A 24,792-nucleotide genomic window follows, 5' to 3' on the forward strand; every position below is an offset into this window, starting at 1 on the left:
CTTGAAATAGTTCTCATCAAAGCTGGTGGGTGTCACTAAATCAAGTGGAGCTAATGTGGAGTCTCCGATTAGGATCCATTTGAAACCCTAGAAGTGAAAACGTTCATTAGTAGGCTTCGTGCTATCAGCCCATGGCCATGGGTGTATAAACAGTGTGGGTTTGGGTCAGAGGTCCAAATCCAATCAACCTAAATTTATTTTTTGATAGTGATACTGAGAAACAAAAACCTAACTGCACTGGCTCTGCTGCTTGCCATGGTCACTGTCCCTAAGCATGCAGTATACCGAGGCGAGGGCGGGGCCGCGGGAGATAACTCCCACCCATCTCAAAATTCTGCCCTCCATTCTTGTCAGATTTTGATTTTAACCTTCATCACCACTTTCATCCTGGTTTCATGTCTTCTATCCCCCATTCAAACAGAACGAAGCTGACTGAATCCCCCGTTTTCCCTTGATCTATTACCACTCCTAAAAAAAGATTGGGGACGGGGAAGTGCAAAGCAGAGAACGGGACAGGACAGGAAAAGGAGTAAGCTCATCCTCGCCTCCATCCTTACGTGGGTTTTGATTTTAACCTCTATCCCCCCCCTCTATCCCTATTTTATGTCTTCCATCCTTGGTTCAAACTGGGCAAAACGGGCGAGGTTTCGTTTCCCCTCTGTCTACTGCCATCCCTAAATGACGCCCATGAGATTTGAACCTAGACTGTCGGATCAGCGATCCCATTCCATGTTTAGGTGCATCTTACTTCGAGGAACCGGATTGCAGAATTACTCGGCGAGGAATTGGGTTGTGCTCTAGGGCAACGGTCTTGGGAAGGAAAGAAGTCCGATAAGAATGAGCGTCGTCGCCTCATGTTCCCTCTCCACCTCTCCCTCCTTTCTCTCCATTAATCGCCGACTCGGACGCCAACCAGTTAAGCTTCCACCTTCTTTCTTCTTCTCCACGAAAATCGCTGGTTTTCTTTGCGTTCTAGGGTTAGGGTAAAAAATTCTGGTTCAGTGTTGTTAAAAACGCGCCTCAAGGCACAAAAAGCGCGCCTCGCCTCAAGGCGAGGGCCCTTGTGCCTTGAGGCGAGGCGCGCCTCGGACTGCCACCTCGATTTATTTGGTCAAATGAGGGTCAAAACCCTCATTCGACCAAAAAAATAAGGCTTAAACAAAGCCCTACCTACTCCTTTTATGTGTTTTGATTTTTTTTTCTCACAGCCTTCTCTCCCTCACGGCTCTCACATGCTCACAACTTTCTCTCTCACGTGGTGGAGCCCCGAAACAAGTATGAATTTTTTTTGCTCTCTCGTTCTCCTCCTCTTCTTCTTATCTCTTCTCTCGTCTCTCGCATGATACAAAAAAATGCACAGATGCACAGATTTTGTCTCTCTTTTTGTTGTAGTCCATGCACAGAAATGCATTCAACTATTCTAATTTATTCTTTTTGTTTTCAGTTAATGTGTTATGCGTTTTCATTTTTTTTATCAATTAGCATAGATAAGAAAAAAATTTAGCAATGAATCAATTATGAATTGTTTTCTAAATATGGAAAATCAGTGTTGTCAATTGTAAAAGTTACACTTTAGATAACTATTTGATTTTTTTAAACATATTATTGATATAACCCTAAAACCATAATTAAATATTCATGGCAATTTATAAAAATCAAATCAAAACCCTAATTCCTACAAAAGTCATAATTTTACATTTATGCTAATTGATAAAAAATAAAGCCCTTATTATTCTAGTAAAAATCATGAATTCCTGCCTAATAGTAGTTAAGAAAATACAAAAAAACTTAGAATTATAATTAAATATTTTTGTTATTATAAAAAAACTAAATCAAAACCCTAAATCCTAACAAACATCATCGATGAATAAGCTAATTGAGACAAGCTTCAACAATTTGAATTCTAGAAAACCAAATTGACAAAGCCACTAAGGGCAATTAAGAAACAAAATAGCGTGCACAAGCACAAACCCATAATGGGTAATACACAAGCCACTTAAGGGCAAATAGAAGAGTCCAACACTCACAATATTCCCTAAGGGAAAGCACACAATGTAAAAAATATAGCTTTATTCACCTTTGAAATGCTTAAGAAAAGCATAACAAGTATGTGGGAAGTATCCCACTTACATATACAAAAGGGACCACATTCTTGCTATGCTTGAATAAGGCTAGTTGGGCTAGTCCTAATGGCTACATAAAAAAAGCCCAAATTGCCCCTAATGGGTTGTACCGATTACACTAAAAAAGAAAAAATAGATGGACCACATTGCCCCTAATGGGCAACACTTGTTACAAAAATACATATATAGATTCCTAGATTACAATATATATATATATATATATATATACATAAAACAAAAGGTATATTTTAACATTCTCCCTTAAACTTAACCGAAAGTTTGCCAAGGAGAAACATAAAATGCTAAGAGGGCAAGGCCTTGGTGAAAAAATCAACAAGTTGGTATCCGGAAGACATATAAGGCAACTCTATCGTTCTTCTAAAGTCCGCTTCTCGAAAATAGTGACAATCCATCTCGATATGCTTTGTTCGTTCATGGAAGGTGTGGTTGTTAGCGATGCAAATATCACTCTTGTCATCACAATACATCTTTAAAGGATTTGAGATAACGATACCCATATCTTTGAGAGGACTTCTTAACCAAAGATCTTCATAGTTGTTAATGTAAAGAGCAGTGTCAGTAACAAGATCTATATCCCAAACTTAACATTACCTTATTGAATATATCATACCTAGCTTTAGGAGTTTGTTTAAGCCCATACAAAGTCTTTCTTAGTCGAAGAACATTCTCCTTCTCAATCACAGGACCGGGTGAAGGAACCATTTACAGTTCCTCATTAAGGTCTCATTTTAGAAAGACATTCTTAACATTTAGTTGATAGATAGGCCACTTTCTAATGGATGATAAAGTAATAAGTGTCCTAACACTTGTCATGCTGCAACTGGTGCAAATGCTTTTTCATAGTCTATAACTTCTGATGTGGTGGTGGCCATTGTTTGGTACCCAACTTCCATTGATGAAAGTGAATCTTTTTGCTATTTTTTGCACTTTCACGACACGAGTGAGTCACTTAAAAACACACAAAAACCAGTAATTGAGCAACGATCATTAGGATCTTATCCTCAATCCAAATCAGAGCACGCAACTAAATCAAGAGAGAAAGAAGATAATAAAAAAAAGTCCTTTGGAAGCACTCTTTTGAATATAGCTAATTATCTTCATAACCATAGTTTTAAAACCCAGTGACTCGGCACACGACTCGTCCATGATTGACTCATGATTCAAACAGGTCAACCCGGTGACTCAATCAGGTCATGTTAACTTTATATTTTATATAAAATATGTAATATACTAATATATGTATGTACTATATATATTTCATAGTATATTATTGATATATCATATATAATATGCATTGTATGATATTTTATAATATGCTTAATATATAAGTTTATTAATATATCTATAACCATCTTTTATGTATAATATATATACTATTTATATTATATATATATATATATATGACTCAGTCGAGTTATGCTAAAACTTGGCTGACTCAGGCAGCCCATGACTCAGTCGAGTTTTGTTCATCTCTAGGTCAGGATTCAAAGATACAATGCCTGCAAAGAGCAAAAGCACAAATACAAACCCAAAAAGGGGTCACAAGAGCACAAACTCAATTAAAATAATTAATTTTATTAATTCATAAAATGCAAAAAAAGATGCATAGTTCAAATGGGAACCATAAGAAACATATATATAAAATAGGGGGAGAGAGAGAGGGAGACCATGTAGCCGTTGGGAGGCCCCAACAGTTAGCTAGCTGGTCAAAATGGCCAGAATACCCTTGGACAAAAAATAAAATACAATCATTTAAAAAAGCTAAATACAACATAATAATAAAAAATATACATATATACAAAATACAATATATATCAGAGTCAGCGATATTGTCGATATATTGAAAATATCCTGATATTATCGGCTATTTCAAGGTAGCTGATAATATCGATAATATATCATGATATTTTCAATATATCGGCAAATTATATATCTCAGGATAAATATCACTCTAGAAAACTACGTCTGTTTTCAAATTTGCTTTAAAAAAAACTCCAAACTTATTAAAGATAAACATTTGAAAAAATTGCTATAATTTAAGAAAAATGACCTTGGCCTCAAATTTTGGTTTGATTTGGTTCAAAACCCAAATCAAATCGATGAGTTTTGAACATTTCATGATTACTTTTTTGTTTTTGTTTTTTTTGAAAAATTATGATGTTGAACCTTGAACTTTATTTTGGTGTTGTATTAGCTACTACTCATGGAGTCATGGGTTATGAGTTATGACTTTTTTTTAGTTGTTTACGTGTTACTTGTTAGTCACTTAATGTTTACTTCAAAGTTCTAAATTGTTCTCTTTTTCCTATTGTTAGATGGATGCTATAATTATTTGTTAAGTTGTTACTTGTCACATGTTAGTTATGTAGTTACTAATTTTTTGTTTGTTAGTTGTTAGCTGCTAACTTAGTTGCTCATTTATCAATTTATCTTGTCTATTTTAAGGCCTTTGTCTTAATTTTTTTTTTCATTTTTTTTCTATATTTTTACTTATTTAAAAAAATATTTAATTTTTATATATTGCCGAGATATTCCTGAGATTTATCAACTTTTGAAAATCTCTCTGAGAAATAATACCCTCACTGAGTGTATCATCGTTCGACTCGTACATGCAGCCGCATGTAAAAAAAACACTCTTCAGGTGGTCTTGATGATGGCGGAAAAAGACCTTTAGCAGCGGTGGTCTGTTTTCATATTAGTGGGCGGGCGTGCATGTAACATAACTCAACGTTACACCTTACTATATATATATATATATATATATATATCTTAACAATAGGGACAGAAACCGCTAAGCGCTATATATTCAGGTATTCAAAGCCAGAATATATACCTAGTGATGACCTGAAAAAGGATGAAGACCAGAATGACAAGATGGCTTGTCCTCCATCAAACTGGGTACTATTAGATTGTAGACCCAATACAGAACACTCTGATGTGCACTTGCTTCAGAATCACCCAACATGAACAATAAGGGGGTTGGGAGATGATCAGAATTTGCAGGCTAGCCAGAACAGAATGGCCATCAACTGATTGAATCCAAGATGACATACACACATATATGGAGAAGCTAATATTCTTGCATTGTACAGTGTGGGAGATGCTGATATCCAACTTTAACAAGTTAATCACATTCATTTGGACAATGACTGACCCCCTGACCTAGCTTCTGAGTTTGACAACTAAGGACCAACACCTACAAAGAACAGCAGTTCTCTCCCCAAAATATCACACCCTTGATTTCTACAACAGTTAGCATCAACAGCTATCTCAGTCACTGTTTGGGGTGCAAACGCATCAATTTTGGTCATACCTCCAATCTGAATCCAACAGTTAACTTATTTCCTGAGACAGACCCTTTCGCTGGATATCATTCAGATCCAAACTTGGATTTGGATCTATCGCACATCATTTGGATTCGGATTTACATCCAATCTGAATCGTCTAGCACCCTAGTCACTGTATCATTATTCTATTCTTTTAACCTGATAACTTTTAAAATATCCTGGTGGTGCCCTATATTTGTTTCCAAACCATATTCAGAATCTACGCATCAGAAGTGCTTATAACTTTCAGTAAAACAGCTAATTTGCCACCACATGGAGATTCAAAACGTCCAACTTGGACTCAGACCATGTATGATCCATCTAAAAGCCACAAAATCCAGTTTAGTGAACTCATTATTCACTAACTTTCCACTTAGCGTTCATGATCACAATGCAGAGGGATTTGCACTAATGAAAGAAAAAGGACACTTGAAAACCAGAATAAAGAAATTCATGGCTTATCTTATCATTTAGTAACTCTTACCTCGTAATATATTCTAACAGTTCTTGCTCAGATGGAAACATCAGCATCTGCTTAGCATCACTGATTGCCAAGTAATCATATGCCTTCTCGCTGCAGCCTGCTATTTCATCACTGCAAAAGGAATAGCAGCATCAACACAAACTATCAATCCAATTTTGACATTAGTACTTCAGTAGATATCCACATAAAATGCATTACCAGACAGTTTTAGCAAGAAGATCCATATAATAGACATAAGTGTCGTGAGGAACAGTTTGCCTAGCACTCAGCACGCAATTGTAGGCACCCTCCATAAAAGACTGCTCAAGCTCCACGGCATGCTTAATGCAAGGGTTCTCCAGAGTGCTTGCAGGGAGAAGCTCCAGTTCAGTGTGGAATTCTGCTATTCGGTTCTGAACCAAAAGCCTAAGAAGGTTAAGGCCCAGGATTGGACACTCCTGAGGTGATGGAGGAATAAGGCCACTGTAGCAGCAAAAACAAAAAAAATTAAACAGTTAAAATTCTTGAGATAAAAGAGCAAGAAGAAGAAGAACAAAACATAAGAGTTAAGTTTGTTTACAGATAAGTACGACAAAACATTCATCTTCCCTTTCAGATATCCATGTTTGAAATGAAAGATAGCAAACAAGATGGTTATGGGAACTTTCAAACAAATGTGGATGTATTGCACCTTATAACAAAGGCAAAAACAACAAGCTATGGGAATCATAACGTTTCCCATTATATGGCTTATCATTAAACAAAAGGAAAAATACATCTCATATGGCCATGTAACTCAGTGTCATATTTTTGAGTAACTCATACTAGCAAAATGTTTTCAGAGAATGGTCCTTCATGCAAGTTTTTCACTGTTCTTATATGATGATATGCTTTGTCTATGCTATATAAAAATAGTCCAAGAACCCATCTTGCAATTTTTTGTGGACAAATATTCATGTCAAGTAGCCACATTTTCGGGAATTTCAATTTGACATCCTCAAAGTAGGCTTGACATGCCATAAAATGCTTACTCAGCCTGCCATAAATTATTTCATCCCATTGGATTACATATGAATTGTGTTTTCATGCACATTTTAAATCAGACACACTTTAATGATCCAGTCAAATGAACAATTCCAACTTTTTTCCTGAAAATTCACTGGCATATGCATGCTACCCAACGACAATAAAACATTCCAAGCAACTCGCATAACTATCATACCCATTCAAAGTGGCACTAAGAAAATTAAGCCAGTGGTTTGGGTATAGTGGTATACTACTAACTGTTATATGATTTGGATGCAAGCCTAAGAAATTCTTTTCAACAAGTTACAAATACATCTGATTCTGCCTAGGAACACCAAACTTCAAAAATAGCCCTATCTGCTCTCTCAAGTGTTATTGATGCTGACAAGTTGCAGTAGATATCGCATGAACAATTAAGGATAAAAATACACTAGCAACAGATGCCTAGAAGTAAAGCATAAAAACATACCATGTATCAGTATAATAAGGTTTAAGTTGAAAGGAGTCCCTCTCAAAAGGCATCTTGATCTTCTGTCTTTACATTGAGAATGACATCATGTTCATATATATCGCCTGAAATGACAACAAATACAAACCAACAAAAGTTTCATAGATGAATAATTGCTATGCTAGCTTCTCTCTATGCTTAGGTTTACTGACGAGGACAGTAATAGATCAAATGCAAACTAACTTTGATACGAGTGCCCGTCATTGACACAAATGATACATCCCAGCATACCCCCACACTAAACAATCAAAGAAGAATAAAAGATGCCAGCACTAACTAAAAGCTTGGACTCAAACAACAATGACATGTTTCAAATGAAAGGAAATTAATATAAGACTTAAGTGCCATATTCAAACTTCAAGAAGAGATTCCAGACATCTAGATTAGGAGTTCACCTGATAAGAAATCAGAAGAACAATCTATAGCATTTTGAAAAAAAATTAAGCATGACACCACAGAATTTCAGTTATTGATGCAAGAAAAAAACAACAATCTATAGCATTTTGAAGGCCAGCATGCAAAACTTCATCTAGATGTCATTTTTCGTACATAGAGGGCATCAGCTTCAGCTCATTAACATTATCAGCAAAGCATTTCCTTATTAATAGATTCAAACAAAAAAGCACAAGTATCCACAGTACATAGAAAATGGACCCTTGTTTATCTAGAGGGAGTAAAGAGAGAAAAAGGACCGAGCCATCTTATTGGGAATAACAAGAGCATCGCTAAATATTCAGTCTGAATATAGCTTTCAGGAAACCACTAAAGTTTTAGCAAAAGCTGCTCCCCAGGGTTGTATTGATATGGGGGCTCATTTTGGTCTTGATACTAGGAAATGGAATCCTAGAATGGCATCTTAATCTCTTAAGTATAAAGGTATTCATATCCCAAATCTTACAAGAACTGCTCAGAAGCCTGTGCTTTAGTCTTTGGTGCAGCAAGCAGAAGAAAAAACTTCATAATAGTTGGTATGAAAGATGAAGCAGCCGATGCTACACACACAGAGATTACTTGCTATAGACAACTCATTAACCGCATTTGGCGATTCCTGAAACAATGGAGGGAGGCTTGGAAATTCAGTTAACATGACCTGCATAACGAACAAGAACTATATCAGAAAGTAAGTACTATATCAGAAAGAACTATATTTAACAATTTTAATGATCAAGGGCAAACAATGCACTAAATACAGTTTTTGTGTAGTGTAAAGCTTATGATCGTATCAAATAAACAACCATATGAAACTGAATATCTGACTACATTAAGAAAACAAAGCCGAAAAACAGAGAAAAAAAATGAATTCAATAAATAAGAAAACAAAACAAACATGCAAAGATAACTTGAGAACCATGCAATTCTTTCGCAAAATAATTAATTCATGAAAATGTTTTTAAAATTAACTAATTAATGCAAAAAAATAAAAAATAATTAATTCAACCATTAAAGATGAGCTTACCGAAATATCTCATAGGTGATGATGTCCCGGACGCTACAAAATTCGTCGATGAAGTGATGTGCAACGGATAGCAAGCAATAATGCTGAAAATTTTTGCGAGAAAACAGTCACTAATTTTTTTTATCTGGAGAAACATGTTGGGAAAAGGGACTGGAGACCACAAAAACGTTATTTATGCAAAAATAGCCTTAAAACTCAAACCATCATTTTTGAAAAACAAAAAAAAAATGAAGCATCACATTTAATGCTCATATGAATATTCACAAAAAAGCGGACATTCACATTAAAACCTTGAGAGAATTTGTGAATCTCATGTCCAATGTATCAATTTCCACAAGTTTGCAAATGAGGTTAAAAGATCCGCATATAAAGAGGATGTTCGTGAATCATCTTGCCAACATAATGAGGACGTCTGAAAATGAGTGACAACATTCACACAAGGTATTTGTGAATGTAAGCACACATTTGCAGAAGTATGTGAGAAGTAATTATTTAAATGAGATTCACAAGTTTTCTTCACAAATGTTGTACTACATTTGCGAATGTCATACTACATTTGCGAAGCTCAAATAAGAATGTGAACGTTCAAGACAATCACAATAGGCGAGTGGGAATGTCGGCACACATTTGTTGAGCTCCTTGAGAAGTATTTACTTAAGGTCAAATGGTATCTTTGCGAAAGTCATATTATATTTGTGAAGGTAGTACTGGATTTATAGAGGTTTGAAAACAATCTCTTTTTTATTCAAGGTTGCGGTTTTTTTATAGTGTACCTATATATCGTGCAAACTTCAACAGGTTCGCATGCACGAACAGTAAAAATATCCTAAAAAAAAACTCAAGAATTAAGATTTTGGATATGCTAGGGATATCAAATTAATAGGTATTTAAAAAAAGCACGCCATTTTGCAAGTACGATACAGTATAATTAATATATCTTGTGAGCCTGCGACATAGAATGCATCTATATGTCTCATTCTTTACTAGTCAAGAATTGCCAATTGCCTTCTGTTGCAGTGACAGCAAGACGAGAATTGACAAGTCTAACCTTCAATACTTCATTTTACCAAATTGCTTGGATACAATCATACAAATAAAGGGCAAACACAAGTCACTTGCCTTTTGATAAATTCCCAAGGAAACAATCTTGTGGCATGTTTGGCTGACGGAATTTGGTTCCCATTTCTTTGCTATTTCACGATGACACGGGACGACCTGACACACTGAGTTTAATGCACAAATTTGATTTTTTTTTTTTGAAAAGTAGGACATGAGGAAATGAATCTTTTAAAAAGAACTTGTTTTCAACATTAAAATATATTATTATTATTTTATTGAAATGTTATTAAAATATTATTGATGTGTCAGTGTTAGTGTCTTTGTCAACATGTCATAGTATGTTTCACTGTGTCACCAAGGATTGGGCCAAAAATGGCGTGTCCCTGTGACATTGATTCTTTGTTGTGAGAATACATGGAATCTACTTTATGCAAAAGTGGCAACTTTTTATTGAGAATTTTTTTTGGCAAGGACAAATATTGAGAGAGTAAAGAATTTGTTAAAATTTTCTCGAAGGAGCATTGGAAATTTCCAAAAATATACGAAAAATATATCTTAAATAATTGAAATATATACTAAAGATCAAACTATAAATTTCCAAAAATACTAATAATAAGACACTCGAAAAATATATGCAAGCAATATTTATGGCTATTCAAGGGCATCCTCAACAAATTCCCAAGAATACTGGAGCATGGATTTCATGTTGTGTGCAATTGGCAGTTTCTCCATTCTATGTAATTGGATGTGAATTTGACAGGATTAGGTTGGATTTAGGGGTGGGCAGCGGGCCGGGCAGCTGGATGGGCCAAGCCGACTTGACCCACCATGTGCTGAGTTTGAGCCAAGGTTTTAGGCCTGGGCACGTTAGGCACCGGGCCGAAACCCAGGTCGTTATATATGCCTGTTATATATGTGGGCCAGCCTAATAAGCCTGAGCTATTTATTAATTTTTTAATAAGATAAAAACAAAAAATAACTATTGCATAGTAACTTGGTAACTATTGCTATTTACCTAATTAGTTACATAAATTTTATCAAAACTACAAAGATATTTAATTGGGTGTTGTAAACACCCCAAATTTTCCTCTTCCATTCTTAGACACCCCTCTCTTGCAGATGCCAACCCTAGTAGATCAGTGTAGGAGTCCAACCCCAAGTTTGTCCCAGTTCAGGTGTCATTTTAACCCTTTCACCAGGAAATTTACCATTTTACCCCTAGGTTATCCTAGATCCCTGTCAGTCAGAGTCGACCAAGCTCATTCTTAAGCTAAGAACAATTAGAATGTCAGTCATCTCTAGCTCACCTGAGCTCGCAATGAGCAGTTCATGTTCCATTTCTGATCATTCCAGCCAAAATGAGTTTATTTTCTTAGAAATGAGCTCATTCCTCACTCGAATCCAAGCCAATTGTCTCTGAGTCAGTCATTCCTAGTCAATCCTATTCCTCTTAGTCTAGCTTGAGCTCACCAGAAGTTCAAGTGCTCCAGTATCAGTTCAAATCCATTTCTCGCAATCTAAGAGTCTATTTCAGCTCATTTCAACTGAAATTGAGCTAAGTCCAGTCAATAGAGCTAATGTTTGAGCTTCAGTTTCAGTTTATCTCAGTATTATTGATCTTTGTTGTAGCTCAAACCCAGTTCTTATTCGTAACTCACTTCACTCCAGTGATCATTTCTCGCCATTTCTTTGAAAATGACACCATTTCTTGACTATTCAGTCTATGAGTATAGTTGAGCCAGTGTCTCGTCAGTTCATTTGAGTTTCGAAACCCTAAAATTCAGTTCATTCCAGTTCAAAGCAGTTAAAACCCCAGTTTTTAGTGTCATTCTTGGCCCTGTAGGGACAAAAACCATTTCTTGAGCCATTTTGTTCATTTTTGTCAAAATTATCACTTTTTAAACTGGTACAAATGTCAATCGAGGTCCAATACCTAAAATTTTTCATCCAGGGTTTGCATTTCACATGACATTTCATATCATTTCTTATCATTTCTTATCATTTCCATCATTTCATCACATTTCATCTCATTTTCGAGATCTAGAATTTCAGTTTTGAAAATTTTAATCCATATTCGAATTTCAAAAGCTTTTCGAAATCAATTTCAAATCCTGGGTTTTTAAATTAACATTTTTACCCTCAGGACTCTAAATTTAGAAATATTTTTCTCAAAAAACAATCTGGATTCTTTTCAAACTCGATTTTCAAAATTTTAAGCAGGATTCACTCTGCAAAGGGGTATAGAATTTCAAATTTTGAATTTTAATTCAAAATTACCAAAAATATCCAAAAAACTTTCTAAGGATATTTATAAAATCATTTTACCCTTTTTGTTTTTGTCATTCTTTTAAAAATAAGTGGGACCCACTCTAAGTGGTGCCACACTGAAGCTTTTTGAGTTTTATTTTAATATTCTTTTAGAAACCGTGTGGACCCACTCCAAATGTGGCACCCCACTTTAAAATTCTCTTTAAAAACCGCGTGGGCCCACTCCAAGGTGGCGCCACACTTAAAACAAAAAAAGAGAAAATAAAAAATAAAAAATTCCATATTTTCTTTCCTCCCTCTTTCTTTCCTTTCTTCCTTTTTCCCTCTCTTTTTTCTTTCCTTTCCCTTTTTCCTTTCTTCTTCCTCCTTTCTTTTCTTCTTCTTCTTTCCCTTTATTCTTCCTTTCCCTCTTTTCTAAATGCCTAAAGAGCATCACACGACTGACTCTCTTCCCTCTATTCTATCTCCCACTCTTCTTAAAACCTAAGGCCCTTACTAAATCTCAACAAAAACCAAGGCACGACACGGCTGGGCACTTGGCTCTCTCTCCCATTCACGCCTAACACATTCTCATTCCCTCAAGAATTCACTCCTTTTCTCTCATTGATTCCCTTTTTCTCTCTTACGCCTACTCTCCTTCTTCCCTTTGCTTTAGCCCCTCCCTTGGCAGCCTCCTTACACAGCAACCCTTATCCATTGCCAAGGCCCTCCTTCTTCACCCGACAGCAGCCTCCTCATCGGTGCTATCATCACCTTCTCTCTCTCCTCACCAGCGCTACAACATCCTCCTTCCTTCAGCCTTCTTCACTGGTGCAGCAGGATCCAAGCCTTCTCCATTGTCGTAGTAGCTCCTTAGATACATCAAAATCCCAAGGTAAGGCTCTTCTTTCTTGGATTAATACTTTATGTTAGATTTCATCGATTTCAGGTGATGACCACCTTTGCCGCCCAACATTATGATACTTCAAGCATGGTTTTCATGAAGATGATGTAGAATCAGCCTAAAAGGCTGAATATACGACTGTATAGGAGTGATTTTTTTTATTCTTAAGTGGCCAAAAATAACAAGACTTTCATCTTATATGTTCATGCTACACAAGAGAGGAGATTCATCCATTCGATGGATTGAATCTCTCTCTTAAAGAGCAAAAGTAAATCTCAAGCATGTCTCCTTAATGTTTTTCACATTTTATTACCATCATCATGTAGATTTCATGTTTCTTTTTCATTTAGCATTGCATTTAGTTTTATTTCTTAGTTTTATAGTCGTTTTATTCATTTAGTATAATTCTATTAATATCTGATGGTTAGTTTATAAGTTTTAGATTCATATACCCAGTCCAGTTATTATTTTATGTAAAGTTTTTTGTCCATAAATCCTGGGAATTTTTTGATGGCCGTATATGTTTGGCTGTGATCTCCTGCCAAAAACTCGGACTGATTTGACGTCTGCAACTCCATTTTAAAAATCAAACACCAAACCGGAATTTCAATCCTATGAAAACACTGGATATACCTGTAGCAGAGTTGTTAATCTGAGATCTCCCTCATGGGAGATCTGATTCATGATCTGTAAAATACAGTGGATTCACAAAGAGATCTAGTATTTTACTGATTTTTTCTGATAAATATTGCTATCTCTCAAAAATCAATTTTTACAAACTACTGTGTAAAGCCTGTTACAAGTTGTCAGAGCCCTAGACCGACCTAAATCAACTGTGGCTTTCTGACCTATAAGTCGGATGTTCTGTCTGTCAAAAGAGAAATTTATCCTCATGATGTTCTTTGTCATTTCTGAGAAATTCAGGATTTTAGAATTTAGTTTTTTATTTTTCCTAGATTTAAAAATTTACCTGCCGATTCCCTGTTAGTATAGTTTCATCAGATTTAGGGGTCTGTTAATCCAATGTGTCATCTATAACCGTAGATCCAATACCAAAATTGTAAGAAAAGGATATGATCATCTGATTGTTTTCAATTCCCTTCTAAATTTTCATGAATTTTGGTTACAGTTTGCTATTTTTCTCATAATTTTAGACAAAGCATGTTGTTTTCTCATTGGTTTTTGATCCGTTAGAATTCGATCAGTATTGTCAGAGCTGTAATTCTCCGACCATAGGTCAAATCCTAAATCTGTAAAAAAAAAAATTCATGACCTAGCTGTGCACTATCACCCTGTGAAATTTGGTGAATTTCTATGGTAATTTAATACCCAAAATTAGGTTGTCATAAGGATAGGTGTTGGCTAAAAGGCAAAACTAATGTATTTTAGGGTTTTTATTAATTTCCATATTGAAATAATACAAAAAAATGATTTTCGTATTTTATTCCATTCTTATAATTAATATAGGTATCCATGCCAAATTTGGTTTGATTCTGAGTTCAATTGCCATGTGTGTTAGCTAAACTATCAAAAGAAAGACGAAATTCGCGCAAAATTCAGTGTTTTGTCATATTTTTGCATTTTTAGAGTTTTAGCATGCATATAATTATATCATATCATCTTATATTTGATTTTATCTTTATTTGCATTCATTTGAATTTCAAAACTCTCATTTTTACAAAAATTCTTTCTAAAAACCCTGATTTCAAGGCCATAGTCTTGTTATCAAGGGTATTTTGGTTATTTTTACCTCAATTTCGAATTTCTAAACTTTATTTTTAAATTTTCATGCATTATCATCCTTTATTTCTCATGTTTATATCAGGGAGGTATGAATCAGGGTTTATATCTGGATAAAATCTAATAATTTTCTGATATTGCCGGATAAATCCAGAAAAACCTGCATATTTGTGCTAACTCATTTTTTAATTTTGTAGGGATATTTAGAAGAAAGATTTTATTCATTTTTCTTTTATTTGATTGATGCAATATCAAATATAATATTGGAATAAGAGTTACGTTTCCTGCATAGAATAGGATGTATTACATATAGTTTGCTTTCGTAAATTTTAATATCTGATGAATGACAATCCATGCATTTTTTAAATTCACTATGATTGACACGAATGACACATGCCCGAGCTTTTAGGGAGTTGACAAACTCGGTGAAGTTCGTATTTATGGTCATAGTCAAAATACGAATGAGTCCCAGATTTGTCATCTTCGTATAAGCCACATTCAGCCTACACCCTTAGGCTATCTTTGAAAACCATTGCATATTTCAATTCTTCATAAATATTTTCTCAAAGTAGCATTCGTTCATTTAAGTTAGAGTGCATCATGAAAATCTTTCACAGGGCCACACGCCCATTTTTCTGACTTATTTTTCAATTCCATTTCAGAGAAATCGATTTTCTCAAAATTTTCTAAGTCTTTCTGAGAAATTGATTTTCTCAAAACTCTGAGTTTTCAATGATGTTTCAAATATTTCTCGAGTTCAAATCATGATTTTCCAATGTTCTAACATCCTCAATTTCAATGTTCAAAGCTTCAAGAAATCGATTTTCTCAAAGTCATTGGGATTTTATCAGAAATCAATTTTTTAATATCTCATTATTTCTTTAGAAATCGACCTTTCTTTTCTTCAAAAATGCTTTCTCAATGCAATTCACGATTTTCTCATAATCATTATTTTTCCAAGTATTTTTCAAGCAATAGAAGCAAACATCATATCTTTCAAAATATGCATTTTTCAAAAAACTCATACCACATGCCTGATTCTCTGTGTATTTAGAAAATAGAGCATAATTTAGGTATTTGAGCCTAGCTAAGCATACATTGATCTTTGGTTCAATTACCCCTGGTAAAGGCGTCAAGAACGGTTGAACCTCGTACTGACAAGCAAGTCTTATTCTACGAAATTTTTTCGTAAATTTAAAAAATGGAAGCGAATTATTTTCAAAAATTATTTTCAAAACTTTGGTCAACTTTGACTCGCAGAATCGTTTCTCTCTCTCGCAGAAGGAGGAAAAAATTTTGCTATGATAACGGGTGCATAAAAATTAAAAACTTGTTAATTATTACTATTTACAAATGAATTTGGGCCAAGTCAGACTGGGTTCGACCTGCTTCATATTGACCAGTTAGACCAATGGGTCGGGCCATGAGATGCTCTTCAAACCTGAGGCTGTTAAGAACCAGGCCAAAACCTGATCACTTACTAAATGGATAGAGCCATATCTGGGCCAAGGCACTTAAAGCCTGATGGGCTGAGTTCTAAACGGGCAGGGCCGGCCACCCATAGTTGGATTGAATCCTAACCTACCCAAACTCGACTAATTTATGAAGGGTTGGGTTTGTCATTTCCATAAATAGTTCAACCTTAATTGGGTTGTCAAAATTTAGAAGAGGACAATCCAGGGATTTAATTTGAGAGCCCCCTTTTGCCCTCATTATTTAGTTCACTAAATTACAGAGGTAGCCACACTTTTCAATGCAGAGAGAGAGATTGATTATTCAATATACTCAAATGAAGAGAGTAGTTAGTAGCGTAAAGGGGTAACGCTTAAATCAGGTGATTTGAGGTCAGGGTCCATCTAGGTGGGGCGAGGCTGTAGGTTCATCTGAAAGGGACTTGACGTAGGCCAGCATAGATGGATTAAGGACAAATTTTGTGCCCAAGTGCCAAACCTGGCTAGAGAGAGAGAGTCATGTTTTATCCATATAAATGATAGTTTAGAGGCGTGTTTTAGTCCTATACGCATGAGAGAGAGAACATGTTTTAGCCATATACACATAATTTAGAGAGAAAAAGAGCGTCATGTTGCGTCATGTTTTAGCCATATACACATAATTTAGAGAGAGAAAAAGCGCCATGTTTTAGACACACAGTTTAGAGAGAGAGAGAGAGAGAGGGCCCACCATGTTTTAGCCGAATACAATTTAGGCCAGATTGGACAATTTTGTGCCAAAGTTGGAAACCAAGGGACACAATGATAACCACAAACCGCACTAGCATTTTCTCCCTAATGATGAGATGACCCATTATCCCCCAAACTTCTTTCTTCGTCATTTACCAAATTCTTGTGCAAAAGAGAAAAAGAAAGAGACATACTACAAAACGACCCCCTCTCTCTCTCTCTCTCTCCGTTTGCTGTTGTCCCTCAAATTTACATATAGTTCTATTCCTGTTTCTATATTTGTAGCTCTAATTGGATACCCACCAACTCACACCCCACAAAAACCCTCCTCTTGTTTCTGTTCAAGCCCGGCCGACAAGAAATCCGATTCCCCATCCCGTCGAAAGTTTTGCAGGTTTCTTGATCCTTTTCTTCAATTTTTCCTTTTGGGGGTCATGATCATCGATGCCCAAAAGGTGCGTTCCTTCCCTCCCTTTTGCGTGTCTCCTTCGTTTTGAATGAATTTGGGGCTTTGGATTTCTTTTACTGATCATCGATACCACCAATCGTTCGGTTGTAGTTTCCCATGCTCGTATGAGTTTTTGATCGTTTCTTTCCTTTCTGAATGTGGTTTGGAATGGAATTTCTTGAGGTTGGTCTATTGGGGTAATGCAGTTTTATTCTTTCTTTTGAAAATTTAATATGCTGTTTTCTTTTCTATAGTGTTGTGTTTTTTTTATTGAATTTCATGAGGATGCTTAATTGGGGTTGTCTGAAGTATTGATTTTTTTCTTTTTGATGCACCCATTCGTGCGCAGGTTTTGGAGTGGGGGAGGGGGCGGGTTGGTTTTTATAGTTGGATTTATTTGTTTCCTTAATCTGTATATCTTGGAATGATTCCTTTTGAAAGATGCCTCATTGAGGTAGTCTTTTTTTTTAATTTAACGGTAAATTGTCTTTTTTGTGGTTACACAATTTAAGGACAATTCTTATCTGAAATTGACTACAAATGTGGATGCTTGTATGGATATTTTTATGCTTCCGCCTTCTGATATGTAAAAACTTTTTTAATTGTATTTTATTGATATTTTGTTAAGAGTCTCAGTGCATATTTGTAGTTTGCATGTTAAAGACGTGCAAATTGACTGTGTTTTTCGTTTGAACTGAGGCAGGTAAAATTGGAGAAACATGATTTCTTTTTTTTGATTGGTGGGTGTCAAAGTTGTCGCAGTAATCAGTACTGAGAGGTCTGTTCATTTGGATTCTGTGCTAAAGGAGGGAGTTCTAGTCTGTAAGGTCTGGGTATATAATTGAACTGGCAGCTCTGGCACAAATGTCTCATAATTCATGTTAGAATGCATCATACAAGTAAACACTGATTTTCTGTTCAAGACAGCAGATTCATTTGAAAGTTCGTGCTTAGAGGAGCTTTAGAAGTATTAATCTTGAACACAGAATTTTTGAAGCGAACAGCGGTATGGGTGCTGCATGTTGCTGCTTACGTCCAGATGATATCGAGGACTTGGCATACGTCAATGGATCTGTTTACAGGCATTGCACCTGCTTGAGATGTTTTGTTCATCAGCTCTTACGTGTGGTATACATCAGACAGAAAAGCTTTGTTTTACTTGGTCTGAATGGACAAAATTGAACTTTGTGGTTCTCATGTTCGATATTATGAGGTAGTTAGGCATTAGTATGACTTGTTTTGAAAATGCCCATATGTGTGGTTGGCTACAGTTGGAGCTTGATCCTGCAGAATTCAGTTCATCCATCTATGTTTGTTCGCTCTTGGGATGTCAGTCAACAATCTTTTATGGGCTATTTTGATATTGGATCCGCATTCAAATTCAATTGCCCTGTCTGCGTTTTAGTTATTTGCTATGTGCTACAATATTTGAGTATATGATGTCAAAAGCTTGCTGTTTTTAAGAGGTAGTATTTGCTTTGTAAGATGCCTGGTATATACTCTTTGCTGGTGGCTTGGCAGCCATTATGAGCATAATTAGACAATCTTGCAGTTGGAGTATCATAAATTTATAATCATGTGACTGTGTGGACCCTTTTTAATTTTGATGATTTTTGTAAGGCTTAAACATTATATGCTATGTCCTAAAGATACAGGTACAACCTGGCACCCGACCTGAGGTCGACGCATGAGTTCAAAATTTTGGATACTGTGGCATGGCCTCAAACTGAAAAAAGATTGTTACCATTAACAACATACATGCCTCATAGAAATATTTCTTTACCTTGCGTACTCATTTGCCTTGAAGGTATGGTAGAAATGTAGAATATATGCCAGTTTGGACAGCTATGATCATTCTAGGAGGGAAATGATTAACTTCCTCACCATGACTAGTAAACCCTTTCTTCAAAGCAGCACTTCTTCTCCCCAACTAGTGCTTTGATCTTGCTACCACCAATGTCCATGCCCTACCTTTTACATCCAAATATCCTTCCTTGAAAGGCTACTAACACTTGTGTGCTTTGTTGTATGCATCCAGTGTGTGACGTGATGTGGTTTTTCCATATTTGATGGATTGGTCTCTTTATTTTTCTGCGTTACAGATGTTAATGAAGTGCACATGGATGACTACATGTAATATTAATTCTCAATTTCATGAGTTGCAAACTGATTCTTGTTGGGCATGGACAATTCATGTGAACTACCTTGTAACAGCTTTTGCTTTTGTAAAATTGATAGATTTGATGTCATGAATTTCTTTTGTTTTATAGGAGCCCAATTTTTTCTCTAGCACTGTTTAAGAATGAAGCTTAATGTTATCTAAATTCTCTTGTTTTTATTCAGTATACATCACTATTCCAGAGAGGAGAAATTAGGGCGATCACTTCATCTACTCAAGGGGCAACATCTTTGGCTGCAGCTGGACAAATCTCATCTTTAGTTGATAGTTCTTTATCCGATGTCTACCGTTCTCCTCCAAGGCCGTTACCTTATGATGCTGATTTGAGATATTCTCGTCTACAATGTGATGGCCTGGTATCAAGGCGAGAAAAGGGCTCTAGCCATTTCCATGATGAATCTGAGCCTCTTCAAAGAAGTAGCAGTAGTAGTGGTCTGGAATCTATGCCAGAGAAGTGGAATGGAACAGAGTATGAAGGGCAGTCAAAAATAGGCCTCTCAGACTCCTCCGGGAAGCACTTATTGGCAAAAGTAGCAAGTGGAGTAACATATACTTTTCCATCATCTGAAGATGAGGATGTATGCCCTACATGCCTTGAGGGTAAGCCTGAATTGTGTACATGAATATGCAAATTACATTTATATATTGTTCTTATTATCCTGAGTCTCCTGACCTGATTTCATCATGTTTTGTGTTGCCTCCAAGCTATTGCTGTCCTAGGAAACTAGACACCTAGATAAAGATGAATGGACATCTGTGAAGAGAATTCTTCGATTTATTGACCTCTTGATTGACATTATTTAGATGCATTAGGATTTGCATGGCTTTGCTTTCTGGTTTCAAAGGAAAACGTCATGGATGCTGTCAAACTATCTCATTTTTGTGAAATTGCAAGGTCATAGACTCATAGGAAACCTCTTGCTACTTGTCTCTTTGTCTAATCATAGTTTTACTCCACTGGTGCAGTAAATTGTCATTGAGGACAGGAAGATCATCATTTCTTTTGGCTTATGTATTTGGCCAGCTAATCTTGACTTTTGGGCCACATGAGAGAGCTGATGCCTTTGGTTTGTTTTTTTCTCTCTCAGATTATAGACTAAAGCCATGTTTCTCAATTGAAAAATGATTCAGTTTGATTTTTTTCTAAATAAAATTTCTTGGTGAAAGTGTCTTCAATGTATGCAATAAATTGATGTTATCATTTAATTAATATCCCTTAATATTGTCATGAGATATGAAAAGGGCACAACATCTTTGAGCTCATCCACAGACACAAACTCTCTTCAACTTTCGTAACTAAGTTATATTTACAGATTTTCTTTATTTTGTGGGTCAAAATTTGATTTAGTACCATAAACATACTTTTTCCATATGAAACTTCTTTTATCAAACGATAGAAATTGATCCTGAATAAGTGTGCACTTTCTTTTTTCAATAATTTTGTTTGATAAGTATAATTAGCTTTCTGTTTTGTGCTTATTTCTGATTGCCAAGTGTGATTATTTTCTGTGAAGTTTTTTTTTTATTTAGCATAGAAGAAGCTGTTTTTTTTCCTTCTTTTTTCTCTTAGCTAAAAAAACTTTGGCATTAATACTTTTTGTGCTTTGCAGAATATACTCCTGAAGATCCTAAGATAATGACCATGTGCTCTCATCATTTCCACCTTGGTTGTATATATGAGTGGATGGAAAGAAGTGATAACTGTCCTGTCTGTGGAAAGGTAGTTAATTTTCTCTTATGTTTTGTATTCTCTGTTTTTGCTTTCAGTTCCTCATAAAGATATGAACACAGTTTCATATGCCATGCTTCCTATGGTATTTGTCTGTTTTCTTGCTTTCTTTGAATAGATGCTGCTGCTAGATGTTTTTTGAAGTGATTTTGTGACATTCATTGGCAAGTAGGCATGCACACACCTGTAAATGAAGAGGACAGATTTTTTAAACACTCACATATGAGAGGCTGTCTTCAGCTACTTAGTGAGTTGGCTGTTTTATATTCCGAACGACAGATGGAAAAACATATACAATGAGTTAAAAATTTAAAATTGGCAAACAAAAAATATGGTATAAAATGAGGTCAAAAAATGGACATGTTATGATGATTTTTTTTCCTGAAAATCAAGGTATGTGAACTAAATGATTTGGGGTGCAAGACTCACCATAATTCATACTCAAAATCTGATGAGATTAGATACATGTCAGAGTTTTTATTAAGAAGTAACTTTTTGTAAATACATTTTTTGGTGTTCTAAAACTATTCTATCAAAAGAACAAATCTTTTCACCATCATTACAAAAAGACAGCTTTTCGGTTCTTTTTCCAAAGTTCTATTCAAAAGATCTGAGTTTTGGATGCAGGTTTGCTAACTATCGGCATGCTTGATTAGCTTCAATAGTTAATCAGGTTTGCTCTTGGCAATAGCTTCTCTCATCTGGATCCAGATCCAACTCCAATTAAGACACATCAAACTATTACAGCCTTGGTAGTGCTTATATCCTGTTCATATTCCTGCACACAACAGTGACAAATATCATGATATTTTAAAATATTGCAAAAATATCAGGATCTTCTTCCAAAATAACGTGTTTTTTTAATTTTATTGCATTATTTACATTTTTTATAAGCACTATCGAGGGAAAAAATAGCATGCATGTAGCGATTGAGATGGGGGTAGCTCTATGACGATTTCCTATGTTACCAGAGATAAATATAGCCATATAGGATACGGGTAGCTGATTTTTTTGGTGATCCTTTTGGGAAAAAATAAGGGGAGCATGAGTGATGATGGTGATCCTTGTGGCATATACAGTTACTAATCATGTACTTTGGGTTGCTTTTGCAAGTACAGCAAGTTGGATCATGGGTCTTGTGCTGTCTTTTTTTTTCGGGGAGGGGGTGGGGGGTGTTTGGTGTGAAGGGGAATGTTTTGTGCTCTTTGAGCATTTTCCATCTGTTAGAAATGTTAGAAATTGCTTATTTAGATTATCGACTTGGACATGTAGAGTTATGAATAGAGTTGTGTAAAGATTTGCATGAACATAGCTAGGCAATTAGTGCAGGTGAGGTGGCTTGCCCAAGCTTTGATGGAAGCTGGCAAAGGAAAATTTTTATTTAATAAATGAGGATATAGGTAATTTTCTGTATCAAACTAGACGATAGGGAGTTTGATGGAAAATGGATGTGAGAGCTGTCTGACATAGACAAATAACTTGTCTACCAGCCAGAAGGTAACAATTATGTTGTAGGTCGTTAGCACGCATGGCCTATGGTACTTTAGAATCCAGAAAAAATGCTGCTGCTTGAAGGGAGAACCTTGTGCTTCAAATGGTTTAGAATCACTATCCTGTAACTGCAGGAATTTTAACTGGCAGCTAGGCCTTCCTAAAGCTTTCTTCCGTCGTACGGCAACTTTTAATGTTATATAAATCTAGAGCTTAAGTTTCCCAATGACCAAATCCTTTATTTTGAATTTCTAACACTTTGTTTCTCATAGTGTGCCATTCATACTCTATATTTTAATTGATCTTAGTATAACCACTATAAACTCTATAATTCCATTGGGAATGACAGTCGTCAGTCCTTATAACTCATCTTACAGATGCTTGCTGTCTCTGCCCTTCGAGAAAAAGTTACAGATTTTCTCCGAATGTATTAGCAGTTGCGATAATGGAAAAAGGGACAAAAGATGCATGGATAACAATCATATAATGAATTCAATGAGCGTAAGGCATGTAGAGATTTATGAGGGGTTTATATAGGGTAAATCCAAGTCCACATGCTGGTTCCACATTCTTACATGTATCCAAGAGAAATCACTGCTTTCTAAAAGTTCTAAACATTCTGGTATTTTGCCTTTGCTAGCTTGCTTCGGGATTGGAAAGGTTAGATAAAAATGTGAAAATCTTGTGTAGCCTCTTCTAGCTAGAAGCTTTCCTCTTGTAGAGTAGGCAGAATTATCACTTTGTTCTGATAAAACCTGTCAAATATACTCTAGGTTGAAACTGTTAAGGTGCTTAGAAACATACACTAAAAGATGTGTGCCTTCATGAACTCTCTCTCTCTCTCTCTCTCTCTCTCTCTCTCTCTCTCAGGCACACAGTCACAGCATCCAAATAACTTTTAATCATCGATGTTTTTTAATGTCCTTTTTTACTTATTTGACATGATAGAAATGGTTAACTCCCACCTTATATAATTCTCACTTTGTTGTCATTTCTTTAGGAAATGGTTTTCAGTGAAAGCCCATGAAATGTTTTTTGAGAGCTATCATGCATTGTGGAGGTGGTGGGAAGCTGGAAAATATTTGTGCATAGTCTGGTGAAGTCACACCCAGGAGATCTGGGGATCAACTTTTTTTTTTTTGAATTGTGCATGTCCTTGTAAGTAGTCACGCTTGCAATCATTTCTATTCTGTTTACCAAGTATAGTTTGATTTAGAGGCACTGACAAAAGGGAGGAAAATGCATATGAATTGATATGAAGGGGCTGCTGGTTGCCAGATAAGAATAGATAGAGATATCCTGTCCCTTTGGTTGCATATAAAAAAAAAATCTTTTGCATAGAATGATTTTTCAATGAAAGATCTCTCTTTAAGATCTTTTGTTGGAACCACAGACCAGATGGTATTGTACATAGTTTGCATATAATGGGTGTTATTTTCCTGGATGCCTTCTGCCACATGTTTGAATGCCTATTTTTGCAAAGAAAGTAAATGCTGTGAATATTGGACTGTGTTGGAGACGCAGGAGTACGTGCAGGGCTAAAATCCATTTATGTGATTATCGTTTTTTCTTGGATAAGTATTTGGAATTTGTACATTCATTCTCGTTGGGCAGGTTGCCTGTCAATGGTTTTTTTTATGACGAGAAAACCTGTTCAAGCTGTTAGGCCATTCCCTCTGGGCCCAAACCACAAGATCAGGTGCAATGTGACTGCACACTTTTGGTGTGCTGCTGCACCTGATCACCCTCCACCTGCTGTTGGGCCAAACAGCTGGATACAGCCTGTCAGCTGTGGGGCCCAACAGCAGATGGAGGGTGATCGGGTGCAGCAGCACACCAAAAGTGTGCAGTCACGTTGCACCTGAACTCCCTCTCAAAACCCACATGGACCG

The 24,792-nt window shown here is 35.9% G+C and overlaps 1 protein-coding gene and 1 pseudogene across 2 annotated transcripts; one reads left to right on the plus strand and one right to left on the minus strand.

Moving 5' to 3' along the window:
* The first annotated feature begins 823 nt into the window (after positions 1 to 823).
* Positions 824 to 24,344, plus strand: LOC149838343 (E3 ubiquitin-protein ligase At3g02290-like). Of its 2 annotated transcripts, XM_090006536.1 has the most exons (6): positions 824 to 915; positions 1,209 to 1,275; positions 18,205 to 18,629; positions 19,845 to 20,280; positions 21,291 to 21,400; positions 23,901 to 24,344. In XM_090006536.1, exons 3-6 carry the CDS (start codon positions 18,510 to 18,512, stop codon positions 23,925 to 23,927), a joined length of 693 nt encoding a protein of 230 aa, XP_089862662.1. In that variant the 5' UTR covers positions 824 to 915; positions 1,209 to 1,275; positions 18,205 to 18,509; the 3' UTR covers positions 23,928 to 24,344. The 2 variants fall into 2 exon arrangements, with proteins under 2 accessions (XP_089862662.1, XP_089862661.1); XM_090006535.1 differs by lacking the exons at positions 824 to 915; positions 1,209 to 1,275 and adding an exon at positions 17,286 to 17,508.
* LOC149838344 (26S proteasome non-ATPase regulatory subunit 8 homolog A-like) lies at positions 5,327 to 8,896 on the minus strand (annotated as a pseudogene).
* Positions 24,345 to 24,792: the final 448 nt, after the last annotated feature.

The sequence above is a fragment of the Nuphar pumila genome, chromosome 5, assembly GCF_984573655.1.
Source record: "Nuphar pumila chromosome 5, dmNupPumi1.hap1.1, whole genome shotgun sequence".
Taxonomy (NCBI): Eukaryota; Viridiplantae; Streptophyta; class Magnoliopsida; order Nymphaeales; family Nymphaeaceae; genus Nuphar; species Nuphar pumila.